Source organism: Hemitrygon akajei, chromosome 31 (assembly GCF_048418815.1).
Source record: "Hemitrygon akajei chromosome 31, sHemAka1.3, whole genome shotgun sequence".
Taxonomy (NCBI): domain Eukaryota; kingdom Metazoa; phylum Chordata; class Chondrichthyes; order Myliobatiformes; family Dasyatidae; genus Hemitrygon; species Hemitrygon akajei.
Window position 1 is genome coordinate 37446637 of NC_133154.1, and position 14248 is coordinate 37460884.

At 47.6% G+C, this 14248-nt stretch overlaps 1 protein-coding gene across 10 annotated transcripts in view; it reads right to left on the reverse strand.

The window, feature by feature from the left end:
• LOC140719220 (serine/threonine-protein kinase BRSK2-like) overlaps positions 1 to 14248 on the reverse strand; it is a 347315-nt gene that overhangs the window by 110788 nt on the left and 222279 nt on the right. For 9 of the 10 annotated variants that reach the window (XM_073033665.1, XM_073033663.1, XM_073033662.1 and 6 more), the window contains 2 exons: positions 3170 to 3286; positions 655 to 688 (listed from right to left, as the gene is read on the reverse strand). In XM_073033665.1, the coding sequence (XP_072889766.1) occupies positions 655 to 688; positions 3170 to 3286 (151 nt within the window). Of the gene's footprint in view, positions 1 to 654; positions 689 to 3169; positions 3287 to 6092; positions 6159 to 14248 lie in introns of those variants that run through there. The other variant, XM_073033669.1, reaches the window with a different exon arrangement.

A 14248-nucleotide genomic window follows, 5' to 3' on the forward strand; every position in this document is an offset into this window, starting at 1 on the left:
CGCCAACTTCCACAGGGTGAGGTTCTGATTGGCTAGAGACAGCTACACATAGGAAATGCATTCGATGGCACTGAGCGATGGAAATGTGTCCTCCATATCAATGGCCTTATAAGGTATTGGTCAGACCACCTACGGAATGCTTGAGCGGTTTTTGGGCCACTAGCCAAGGAATGATGATCCTGGGAGGATCCCGGGAATGAAGGGCCTAACGTGTGATGAGCATTTAGTGTCTCTGGGCCTGTACAAGACGAGTTCCGATGGATGAGCAGGGATCTACTGGGTACTGAAAGGCCTGGATAGAGCAGACGTAGAGAGGATGCTTCCACTGGTAGGAGAGTCTAGGACTAGAGGGCACAGCCTCAGAATAGAACAACAACCCTTTAAAACTCAGGTCAGAAGGAATTCCTTCAGCCAGTGGGGTGGTAAATCTGTGGAATTCATTGCCACAGACAGCTGGGAAGGGCAAGTCATTGGGCGCAGAGTTTGATAAGTTCTTGATTGGTAAAGGGGTTAAGGGTTATGGGGAGAGGGGAAGTAAATCAGCCAGGATGGAATGGTGGAGAAGAATCAATAGGCCAAATGGTTTAATTCTCCTCTAATGTCTTATAGAATCAAAATGCAACAAAAAAGGCACACAGACAGAATAGAGCTTACCCTGATGACCTCTGGACAGGCGTAATGTGGAGACCTACAGAGAGAGCAGAGTATAGATTGTTAAATGCAAGACAACCTGATAACAAGATATTCAGTTCAATCCCTTCCCAGTCGGAAAACAGAGTACGCCAGTGACCTCTTGCGCGTACACATTGGAAGTTTCTGACATCCAGCCAAGTTCCCCATCAGCCAGCCTTTGCTTTTGACCCTGGCGACCCATCCTTCCGAACATGGGGAGGGGCTGCACTCCTCTCTCACCTTCTGGCTTTGGTTCAAGCCCAACGCTGGCTGCCAGCAACCCCCCCCCTCCCCCCACTCCGAGCTTGGATCTCGGACCAGCAGCATGCCAGGTTGCTGAGGGGCTGCGAGTTGACCCCAAACCCGTCATCACTTCCCAGTGGATCTGAGGCGTCCTAGGCAGTTGGACAATTCGCCCAGGAGCTGATACATCCCCCGGCAACGAATCATTGATCACCGTGCGTTTGGCACCTTTCTGTGTGTTTCCTCTCCAAAAGAAAATCTTTATTCACAATATAAACAGTGAAAACAATTAGGAACTGTTGTGACATTCAATGTGCCTCATGATTCAACACATTCCACAGTCCCCGGATAGGACAGGTTTAGAGAGTAAGAGAAAATGGAAATGGAACTAGATGAGATCGGCATCTTGGTCAGCATGGATTAGATGGGCCGCAAGGCCTGCTTCCATGCTGAATTACCCTAAAGCTCAAATTTTTCCCTCTCCGCTATCAGATTTCTGAATGGACTGTGCAACAGTTCAGCCATACACCTGAGTTGAGATGGATCTGGTAATGAAAGGGTTAATGGAAAATGAACTCAGGAAGATCCCAGAGATATTGGGAAAGTTGGAGAAAACAGGAAGGATGTTCCCACCCCTTGCAAGACCAACTCTACTGAGATTTTACAAGGCAATAGTCAGGCCACATTTGGAGTATTGTGAGCAGTTTTGGGCCCCATATCTATGAAAGGATGTACTGGCACTGAACAGTGTTCAGAGGAGGTTCACCAGAATGATCCCAGGAAAGAAAGGGTTAGTATATGGGGAACATTTGATGGTTCTGGGCCAGAACTTGCCAGAGTTTAGAAGAATGAGGGGGATCTCATTGAAACCTAATGAATGTTGAAAGGCCTAGATAGAGTATAAGTGGAGAAATCCCACTTCCTATAGTGGGGGAGTCTAGGACTAGAGGACACAGATAGAGTGGATGTGGAGAGGATGTTTCCTACAGTGGGGGAGTCTAGGACCAGAGGACACAGATAGAGTGGGTGTGGAGAGGATGTTTCCTACAGTGGGGGAGTCTAGGACCAGAGGACACAGACAGAGTGGATGTGGAGAGGATGTTTCCTACAGTGGGGGAGTCTCGGACCAGAGGACACAGATAGAGTGAATGTGGAGAGGATGTTTCCTACAGTGGGGGAGTCTAGGACCAGAGGACACAGATAGAGTGGGTGTGGAGAGGATGTTTCCTACAGTGGGGGAGTCTAGGACCAGAGGACACAGACAGAGTGGATGTTGAGAGGATGTTTCCTACAGTGGGGGAGTCTAGGACCAGAGGACACAGATAGAGTGAATGTGGAGAGGATGTTTCCTACAGTGGGGGAGTCTAGGAACAAAGGACACAGATAGAGTGAATGTGGAGAGGATGTTTCCTACAGTGGGGGAGTCTAGGACCAGAGGACACAGATAGAATGGATGTGGAGAGGATGTTTCCTACAGTGGGGGAGTCTAGGACCAGAGGACACAGATAGAGTGGATGTGGAGAAGATGTTTCCTGTAGTGGGGGAGTCTAGGACCAGAGGACACAGATAGAGTGGGTGTGGAGAGGATGTTTCCTATAGTGAGGGAGTCTAGGACCAGAGGACACAGATAGAGTGGATGTGCAGAGGATGTTTCCTGTAGTGGGGGAGTCTAGGACAAGAGGACACAGATAGAGTGGGTGTGGAGAGGATCTTTCCTATAGTGGGGGAGTCTAGGACCAGAGGACACAGCCTCAGAATACAAGGTCGTCCCTTTGGAACAGAGATGAAGAGGTACTTCTTTAACCAGAGGGTGGTGAATCTGTGCAATCCACTGCTGCAGAAGGCTGTGGAGGCAAGTCATCGGGTATACTTAAAGCAGGGCTTGATAGGTTCCTGATTGGTAAGGGAGTCCGAGGTCATAGGGAGAAGGCCGGAGAATGGGGTTGAGAAGTATACAGTAATAAATTATCAAATTGTGGAACAGACTCAATGGGCCAAATGGCCTAATCTGCTCCTATGGTTTATAGCATTACGGACGCACAAAGAGGGGTGAGCGGCCAATTCAGACCCCAACATCTTCCGAGATACTCCCAGTGTAATCCCTGCTGCAGCACACTGCACAACTGAGGCACAGCAAGTTCCCATCAGCAGCAACGGAGTAAAGACACAGCTGTTTCCCCTTTAAGGGCACTGGCTGATTGCTGAAGGATTTGACGAGCTCTGACCCCCAAGTATTTACAGACTGCCCTCTTACCCACAACTGGTCTCCAGGAGGCTGTCACCAACCTGGAGGGACGCCATTCCAAAATCCGCAATTCGGATGTTGTTCCGTTCATCCAGGAGGAGGTTTTCTGGTTTCAAATCTCTGTGGCTGCAAGGTAATAGAAAGTAAATCACATGCACAACAAATTCTCAGGTAAGACCGTAAGACCATCAGAGACAGGAGCAGAATTAGGCCTTTCGGCCCATTGATTCTGCTCCGCCATTTCATCATGGCTGGTGGATTTTCCCTCTCAACCCCATTCTGCTGCCTTCTCCCCATATCCCTTCATGCCCTGACCAATCAAGAACCTACCAGCCGATTTTCTTATAACGCTGCACGACAGTGTACTGACAGTGTTAAAGGAAAAGGGTGGTTCACATCAAATATTGATTTGATTTACTTCTTTTCCTGTTTACTGCTCTTTGCAGTAATTTTTTTGATATTTAGCAACTTTTCATTTCATTATTTTTAAAAACATCTTTAAACAATTTCTTTAACATGTGCCTAAGACTTTTGCTGAGAACTGTAGGAGAAAATAGGAGCACTTGGTGGTGGAGGATTGGGGGTGGGGGGTCTACACTGTCACAGGGAGAAGTGCAAACTCCACACAGACAGCACCACAGTCTTTGAAGCTGTGAGGAGCTACACCACTGACTTTGAATGAATCTCCGAATCAAGTTGTGCTGGGGGCAGCTGAGTCACCAGGGGCAACAGGGGTCAAGGGGTCCAAGACCCAGAATGATTTGTCACAGTTAAGGTGGGACAGATGAGAGGGGAGGGAGAGAGAGAGAGAGAGAGGGGTGGGGAGAGAGGGGGGAGAGAGGGGGAGAGAAAGAGAAGAGAGAGAGAGAGAGGAGGAGGAGAGACAGAGAGAGAGAAGAGGGGGAGAGAGAGAGAAAAAGAGAGAGGGAGGTTTAGAGTTAGAATGTACTTAGGAATACAGAAGGTGTCAGGGTAAACAGTGAGCCACTCTCAGGGAGTGGATGAAGAACATTTGTGAGGCAGTCAGTTTGTTTACATAATGCCAGAAACAAAAATGATTGAAGTTCAGATCAATGTGGAGCAGATTATTTTTACCCATGTTCCTCAGTTTTTACTACCATACAACGTAGAAACAGGCCGTTTGTCCGAACTCATCCATGCCAACTGTGTTGCCCAGTGAGCTAAGTCCCACCTGCCCTGTAAATCTCTTCATATCTATGCACTTCTCTGGTTTGATTTTCAATGTTGCTAACGTGCCTGCCTCAACCACTATTCCTGGCAGCTTATTCCAAATATGCACCACCTTCGCATGAAGAAGCTGCCCTTGATGTCTCTTTCCAATCTCTCACCACTGGTCCGAAACCTCCACTCAGAGGCCACTTCATTAGGTGCCTCTTGTACCACTGAGTGTACAGTTGTGATCTTCAGCTGCTGTAGCCCATCCACTTCAAGGTTCGACGTGCTGCACATTCAGAGATTCTCTCCTGCACACCACTGTTTTTATGCCTGGTTAACTGAGCTACTGTTCCCTTCCTGTCAGCTTGAACCAGTCTGGCCATTCTCCTCTGACCTCTCTCATTAACAAGATGGTTTCGCTCACAGAACTGCTGATCACTGGATGTTTTTGATTTTCGCTCTATTCTCTATCAACTAGAGACTGTTGTGTGCAAAAATCCCAGGAGATCAGCAATTTCTGAGATACTCGAACCACCCCATCTGACACCAACAATCATTCCATGGTCAAAGTCACTTGGATCACATTTCTTCCCATTCTGGTGTTCGGTCTGAACAACAACTGAACCTCTTGACCATGTCAGCATGCTTTTATGCATCGAGTTGCTGCCACATGATTGGCTGATTAGATATTTGCATTAACGAGATGCTTGCAGTCTTTCATTGATTCCATATGGTTATTGGATTTACTGAGTATGCCTGCAAGAAAGCGAATCTCATATACAAATATGGTGACGTATATGTATGTTGATAATAAATTTACTTTGAACTTTACAGGTGTACCTAATAAAGTGGCCACTGTGTAGATGTCCTCTCATTATAGTTCTGATCAGAAAACTTGCCTCCTCATTTTTCTCTGGTGTTTTACAGCCAGTGTAACATCTTCCAAATGACTTCAACAGCAGTGTAACACACAAAGTCCGTTTGCACTGAGATCTCAACCTCATTGGTCTGAAAGAAACCGTTCGTATACGCCCAGTGGCCAACACTGTGTGCCTGCGTGTTAATCAGCCAATCATGTGGCAGCAACTCGATGCATAAAAACATGCTGACATGGTCAAGAGGTTCAGTTGTTGTTCAGAGCAAACATCAGAATGGGGAAGAAACGTGATCCAAGTGACCGTGGACTGATTGTATCATTTTTGAGTATCAGAAACTGCTGATCTGGGATTTTCACTCTAGAATTGAATTGATCTGAATTGACTTTATTTCTTACATCTTTCACATACATGAGGAGTAAAAATCTTTACATTATGTAGAGTTTACAGAGAATGGTGTGGAAAACAAAAATCATTCAGTGAGTGGCAGCTCTGTGGGCAAAAACACCTTGTTAATGAGAGAGGTCAGAGGGGAATGGCCAGACTGGTTCAAGCCGACAGGATGGTGACAGTAACTCAAATAACCACACAACAGTGGTGTGCAGGGGAGAATCTCTGAACACACAACACGTTGAACCTCGAAGTGGATGGGCTACAGCAGCAGAAGACCATGAACATACACCCCGTGGCCACTTCATTAAGTACAGCAGGTGTGTAACATAGTGTCCATGTACGTTCCCAGAACAACTAAAGTTTACAGTTTTCCAGACAGCACCCTGTTTAAAGTATAAAAACTAAACTACACTCTAAGACCTGTGACCTCCTCTGGTCACAGATACAACTCACACATGCCTTGGCCATACGAAGGTCACTCTAGACACCTGTTCCAGAGCCACAGAGGGAAGCAGGCCATTCCAGAGACATACGATCTGCTCTCTCACCCTTCTCCTCACTCCTTATCTACGCAGTCACCTTCCTGTACGATTCCAGTTGGCATCTACGGGGTTAACCCTGATTGCTGCCGCCTCCCACTGGCACCGATGAGAGACTGCGAGCTGTGCGCGGGGCTCCAGTGTAGATGGGAAACGGATCCCTGATTAAAACACAGGCCACATTCATCACCCAGCTCTGGTGACATGTCTACACCATCAGAAATCTTATTACACAGCCCCTGCAACGTAATTACTGCAAGGCGTGCAGGCTTGATTTGAATAAAGCATTAATCTAAAGCTGCCTCATTGCGACTGATTTTACAGCAGTGCTTCACCAAGTCGTGTCTGCTTCCCCAGTCCCTGGACAGTGGGCGGCAAAGCAAGTGAATCTGGCACTTGGTGGAATTTATAGACTGATTGAAGGGGGATTTGAGTAAACACACAGGAAGGGGGGTTAGATACGGAGCAAATATAACACTACTGTGTAGCTCGAGCTAATGCCTTGACCAGAAGACTATAAGACATAGGAACAGCAGTAGGCCATTCAGCCCATTGAGTCTGCTCTGCCATCTGATCATGGCTGATTTACCTACCCTCTCAACCCCATTCCCCACCTTCTCCCCACAGCCCTTGGTGCCGTTACTAATCCAGAACCTATACAGCACAGAAACAGCCGTCTGGTGCATCAGGATTAGTCTAGATAATGCGAATCTAGACCAATCCCATCTTGCCTGCACATGGTCTATATCTGTCCAAACCCTACCTGCCCATATGGGCTGCCAAAATACCTCTGCAATGTTGCTATTGCTGTATGCTGCACAGACTGATGGGGCAGAGAAGGACACTGTCTTTATTAATTGAGGCAGAGAGTTCAGTTTCAGCTCTGTGAAGCTCTAAATATGCCACGTCTGGAGTATTGCTTTCAGCTTTAGGCTTTGGAAAGGGTGTAGAAGAGGTTTATCAGGATGCTGCCTGGACTAGAGGGCATGTGCTTTGACCAGAGGTTGTTTTCTCTGGAGCGTCGGAGGCTGAGGGGAGATCCGATAGAGGTTTATAAGATGACGAGAGGCACAGTTAGAGTAGACAGGATCTTTTCCCCAGGGTTGAAAGGTCTAATATTAGAGGGTGTGTATTTAAGGTGAGAGAGGGTAATTTCAAAGGAGATATGCGGGGCAATTTTTTTTACACGCAATGAGTGGTGAGTGCCGGGAATGTGCTGTATAGGGGTGATGGTAGAGGCAGAAACATTCGGGACTTTTCAGAGATGTTTAGATCAGCACAGGAATGTGAGGGAAATGGATGGATATGGATATTGTGTCAGCAGAAGGGATTCGCTTAGTTGGCCATTTGATTACTAATTTAATTGGCTCATCCCGTGCTGTACTGTTCTCCGTCCTCTCACATCCACCACTGCCCTCGGTAGTGTGATCCAAGCACCTCACACTCTGTGCCTTACACATCTCCTGTAAACTTTCCCCCCTCACCTTTAACCTGTGGGGTATGGAAGGCTATGATCCCGGTGCAGGGTGATGGGAGTAGGCAAAATAGTTTCATCACGGACTAGATGGGCCGAAGGGCCGATTTCTGTGCTGTACTTCTCTATGACACTACGTTGGCACTGGAAGCATGGCAACCCTTAAGGGCAGCCCAGCACAATCCTCGCTGATTTGATTTGATGCTGTAAGATGTACATTGATAAATAAAGCTGATCTCCCAATATTTATTTTCACCCTGGATAAAGAGTCTTACTCTCTATCCTATCTATGTCTATTATAATTTTAAATAGCTCTATCCAGTCTCCTCTCAACCTCCTTCACTCCAAGGAAAGCAAGCCTAACCTCTCCGATCTTCCCCCATAACTAAAGTCCCCCAATGTGGGCAACATTGGGGTGAATCTCCTCTGGACTCTTCCCAACACAACACACCCTTCTTCTAAGGTGTAGACCAGAATTGCACGAGTACAGGCAGACCATGCTTTTATAAGCCCGACACTGATTTTCCGTGTAGTTGAGGCAGAGTACAGTGGGCAGCATTTGTGCCACAGTGAGGTGATTCTCCCTCCACCTACACCGAGAAGGCTGGTGGTAGTTCAGAATAAACTGTTGAAAGCCAGAAACCTTTACCCAGGGCATCACCAGCATCACGGTGTGCCCTGTTGTATGACGTGGTCATGGTCTTGATCTTGTTTGTTCTTGGCAAATTCTTCTACTGAAATGGTTTGCCATTGTCTTCTTCTGGACAGTGTCTTTACAAGACAGGTGACCCCAGCCATTATCAATACTCTTCAGAGATCGTCTGCCTGGCGCCAGTGGCCCCATAACCAGGTCTTGTGATCTGCACCAGCTGCTCATATGACCATCCACCACCTGCTCCCACGGCTTCACGTAACACATTCCGGGGGACTAAGCAGGTGCAACACCTCACTCAGGGGTGACCTGCAGCCTAGTGGAGGAAACGTATCTCCACCCTGCCACCCTCGCCCAGGGCAGAAATAGCTAACACCATGGGGCATCATTTTAAGATGATTGAATGAGGTGTAGGGTAATGTAATTGGTGGGAATGTACATAATTCACAACCGCTCACATTGAGTTGGAATTTCACTTTAAGAGGCTGGTCTGATGTGATGATGTCATTACATAAAGAGTGTCTGGCCCGCTTTATGTTCAGTTTTTTGGAGTTCAGTAAATGAGCTGTATGTTTTTTTTCTTAAACACAAAGAACCTGAAAATAAAAGCAAAGATGTAATGTTGAGATTTGTAAAGCACTGGTAAGGCCTCACTTAGATTATTGTGAGCAGTTTTGTGCCCCTTATCTTAGAAAGAATGTGCTGAAACTGGAAAGAGTTCAAAGGAGATTCACAAAAATTATTCCAGGATTCAGTGACGAGCGTTTGATGGTTGAGGAGTGAACTCATTGAAACCTAACGAATGGTAAAAGGCTTTGATAGAGTGGATATTGAGAGAATGTTTCTTCTGGTGGGAGAGTCTAAGACTAGAGGGGTGTCCTTTTAGGATGGAGATGAGGAGGAATTTCTTTAGCCAGAGAGTGGAGAATCTGTGGAATTCTTTGCCACAGAGAGTTGTGGAGGCCAAGTCTGTATGTACATTTGAGACAGAGGTTGATAGATTCTGCTTTGGTCAGGGCATGAAGGGATACGGGGAGAAGGCAGGAGATTGGGACTGAGAGGAGGATTGGATCCAGTATGATGAGATGGCGGAGCAGATTTGATAGGCCAAATGGCCTAATTTTGCTCCTATACCTTATGGTCTTAAGGTCTTTAAGTGTCATTCTATTTGCAAAACCCCATAGAGGGACTTTAGTTCTGTGGATGGATGGGAGAAGCTTGGAACAAAGTAAAATAGAGTCCAAAACCATGATAGTGTCTAAAAGTAGACAGAGATGAGGGAGGGGGGAGACGGGGAGGGAAAAAGGGAGAGAGCATGGGGGAGGGGAGAGAGAGAAGGGGAAAGACGGGGAGATGGGCATGGGGAGAGGAGAAGAGGAGTGACGCGAGAAAAGGGAGAAGGGGAGAGGGGAGAGAGAGCGGAGGGAGAGGAGGGGGAGAGGAAGGGGAGAGGAGGGGAGAGGAGAGGGGGAGAGAGAAGGGGAGAGATAGGAAGAAGGGGCAGGGGAAAGGGGGAGAGAGGAGGGAGGAGGGGAGAGATGATGGGAGAGTGGGAGGGGGAGGAGTGAAAGAAAGACAGCAAGAGGTGTACAGGGCGGATAGGGAAGTGGGGAGGGGAGGAGTGGAAGGGGAGAGGGCGGGTTAGGGCCCAATGGAAGGGCGGTCAAAAACCAGGAGACACAGAATGAAAGTGATGGAATCTGGTCTGAAACGCTGAGAGAAACTCAGCATAAATCACACAGCAGGGCAGCAGGCTGGTGTAAGTGCCAATACTTTGCTTGCCTGTCTGAGATTTCACTGCTTTGTATGTCACAATTATTTCTGCTGGACCTGATGGTACTGATTGAACATAATCTGTACGATGTCTGTAACTTATAAATTCATCTTTCAGAATGTTGTAGAGTCTCTTGTGGCTCAGGACTGGTTCAGCACCACTGACTGTGGGGTGAATGTTGTCAGAGACACTAAAGACCCCAATCCCTCACTCCATTCCCCAACTTCTCCCTAGCAACAGGGTGCAGGGTCAACTTTGAAGTATTGACATGAACTGATGTATACAGTATATCTGTCTTCTCTCTCTCTCTCTCTCTCTCTCTCTCTCTCTCTCTCTCTCTCTCTCTCTCTCTCTCCATCCCCCTCCCTCCCTCAGAGAGAGAGGGAGGGAGGGGAGGGGGATGGGGAGAGAGAGAGAGAGAGAGAGAGAGAGAGAGAGAGAGAGAGAGAGAGAGAGAGAGAGAGAAGAGAGAGAGAGAATATTGATAGCACAAGATTAAAAGATGTCGGTGTTCAGAGGGTCCCAGTGTCCCGCTTCAAAGCGCACCTCTGGGTTTAACTAATACTTTGAACTTTACAGAGTGAGTTTCAATACCAGACTAAGATGTCTTTCCTTCAATTATACAGGGACCTAGGCGGCCACATTGGAATTATAAAGATTGGTCATACGTACATTTAAACATCAAAAAGTACACAGAATTTCTTCAATGGCCAGCACAGTCAGAGGATGTGCTGGGGCCATGCTTCCAGTGCATCACGACTCGTACGTCTTTGGAATGTAGGAGCAGGCCAGAGTACCTGAGGGAAGCCACGTGGTCACAGAGGATGTACAAAATGCTCACAGGCAGTGGCAGGAATTGAACCCCAATTGCAATCGCTGGCATTTCACTAACTCCTACCCTACCGTGCCACCTGCACAAGGGGTTCTGCAGATGCTGGAAACCTGGAGCAACCCACACACAAATACTAGAGGAACTCAGCAGGCCAGACAGCGTCTACAGAGGGAAAGGAATATAAACACTTCGGGCTGAGACCCTTCAACAGGACCTGCTGAATAGATAGGGTGAATATTCAGAAACAATAGTATTTTCCCAAGGAACGGGAATCAAAAACTAGGGAGCATAGGTTTAAGATGAGAGGAGAGATTTAAAAGGGACTAGAGGGGCAACTTCTTCACTCAGAGGGAGGTGAGTACATGGAATGAGCTACGTAAGGAAGTGGCTGAGACAGATACAATAAAAGGTGTTGGGCAGACACTTTCTACAGGAAAGGTGCAGAGAGATAAGGGACAAATGTGCGAATATGGATGCCCTAAGATAAGCATTGATCTGCATTCCAAAGATGAACAGCTGTGTTAGGATTAGTAAACTGTGGGCACGCTGTGTTAGGATTAGTAAACTGTGGGTATGCTGTGTTAGGGTTAGTAAGCTGTGGGTACGCTGTGTTAGGGTTAGTAAGCTGTGGGTATGCTGTGTTAGGGTTAGTAAACTGTGGGCACGCTGTGTTAGGGTTAGTAAGCTGTAGGCATGCTATGATAGGGTTACTAAGCTGTGGGTTAGGGTTAGGGTTAGGGTTAGGGTTAGTAAGCTGTGGGTATGCTATGTTGGCAGTATTAGGGTTAGGGTTAGGGTTAGTAAGCTGTGGGTTAGGGTTAGGGTTAGAGTTAGGGTTAGGGTTAGGGTTAGTAAGCTGTGGGTTAGGGTTAGGGTTAGGGTTAGTAAGCTGTGGGTTAGGGTTAGGGTTAGGGTTAGTAAGCTGTGGGTACGCTATGTTGGCAGTATTAGGGTTACGATTAGTAAACTGTGGGTTAGGGTTAGGGTTAGAGTTAGGGTTAGGGTTAGGGTTAGTAAGCTGTGGGTTAGTGTTAGGGTTAGAGTTAGGGTTAGGGTTAGTAAGCTGTGGGTTAGGGTTAGGGTTAGAGTTAGGGTTAGGGTTAGGGTTAGTAAGCTGTGGGTTAGTGTTAGGGTTAGGGTTAGGGTTAGTAAGCTGTGGGTTAGGGTTAGGGTTAGGGTTAGGGTTAGGGTTAGGGTTAGTAAGCTGTGGGTTAGGGTTAGAGTTAGGGTTAGGATTAGGGTTAGGGTTAGTAAGCTGTGGGTTAGGGTTAGAGTTAGGGTTAGGGTTAGGGTTAGGGTTAGGGTTAGGGTTAGGGTTAGGGTTAGGGTTAGTAAGCTGTGGGTTAGGGTTAGGGTTAGTAAGCTGTGGGTTAGGGTTAGGGTCAGAGTTAGGGTTATGGTTAGTAAGCTGTGGGTACGCTATGTTGGCATTAGTGTGCAACACTGGCAGGCTTCTCCAGCACAGATTCAGACTGTTGGTCATTAAAAAAAGAAAACATTTCACTGTGACAAATAAAGCTAATCTTTTCAAACTTTATCTTTATCTCAATCAGTATCATCTTGGTAGTCCTACCCATCCTCAGTGGAATAAGCCTATCTATTCCCCTCATAATTCTGTCTATCTTTATCAAATCTCGCTCAGTCTTTTATGTTCCAAGGAAGAAAGTCCTAACCAATTCACTCTTTCCTTATAACTTGGGTCCTCCAGTTCTGGCAACGTCCAAAGGGATCCAGAACTAGAGGGCTCAGGTTTACGGTGTTGGGGAGGTTTACCGGGAACATGAGGGGTGACATCTTCACACAAAGAGTGATGGATGAGTAGGGCAAGTGGTAGAGGCAGGTAAAATTCTAACATTTTGAAGACATTTGGACAGGTATGTGGACGGGAAAAGTTTAGAGCAGTCATTCCCAACCTTTTTAATGCCTTGGACCAATACCATGAAGCAAGGGGTCCAATGAACCCCTGGGTTAGAGGGATGTGGACCAAATGGGGGCAAATCAGACTAGTTCATTTAGACATCTTGGTCTGAAGGGCCTGTTTCTGGGCTGTATGACTGTGAACCTACGGCTCTGATAAAAAGGAAACGAGGGCCACTCTCAATGGGCAGATACTGTCTAATTGGCTTTGTCCAAGATTAAAACCCTGCAGCAGACTTCTGGGTATCTTTAGTTCTCTTGAGCATTGATTCAGACTTTTAACGAGGTATGACATTTGAATTGAGACATTAAAAACCCAGTTCCTGGTCACTAATGACACCCCTTAGTGCGTTGACAGGTGATCACGGTCTCTCTCTTGCCGTCTCTCTGTGTCCTCCCGCTGCATCCTCCGTAGTCAATCATTAGACGGTTCTCGTGCATCAGACCCCCACCCCCACCCCCTCTCGGCACTTACTTACGTTACTTGTTCAAGATTGAAGTTTATTTATCTCATGTATATTGAAACAAACAGTGAAATGCTTCGTTTCAAGAGGTCAGCCTGCAAATGTCATCGCACACTCCAGCACCAACATAGCATGTCCACCATACTCGGCAAAACCACAACAAACAGAGCACAGCAGAACAGACTGAACAGCGAAACAAGCCCAGAGACTATCCTCATACCTCGACAGGCTGTTCTCCTCAAGCCCAGCCCCTCCTTCCCACCCACGCACATAGACTACCCTCAAACCTCGACAGGCTGTTCTCCTCAAGCCCAGCCCCTTCTTCCCACCCACGTACATAGACTACCCTCAAACCTCGACAGGCTGTTCTCCTCAAGCCCAGCCCCTTCTTCCCACCCACGCACATAGACTACCCTCAAACCTCGACAGGCTGTTCTCAAGCCCAGCTCCTCCTTCCCACCCACGCACATAGACTACCCTCAAACCTCGACAGGCTGTTCTCCTCAAGCCCAGCCCCTCCTTCCCACCCACGCACATAGACTACCCTCAAACCTCGACAGGCTGTTCTCCTCAAGCCCAGCTCCTCCTTCCCACCCACTCACATAGACTACCCTCAAACCTCGACAGGCTGTTCTCCACAAGCCCAGCTCCTCCTTCCCACCCACGCACATAGACTACCCTCAAACCTCGACAGGCTGTTCTCCTCAAGCCCAGCTCCTCCTTCCCACCCACGCACATAGACTACCCTCAAACCTTGACAGGCTGTTCTCCTCAAGCCCAGCTCCTCCTTCCCACCCACGTACATAGACTACCCTCAAACCTCGACAGGCTGTTCTCCTCAAGCCCAGCCCCTCCTTCCCACCCACGCACATAGACTATCCTCAAACCTCGACAGGCTGTTCTCCTCATGCCCAGCCCCTCCTTCCCACCCACGCACATAGACTTCCCTCAAACCTCGACAGGCTGTTCTCCTCAAGCCCAGCTCCTCCTTC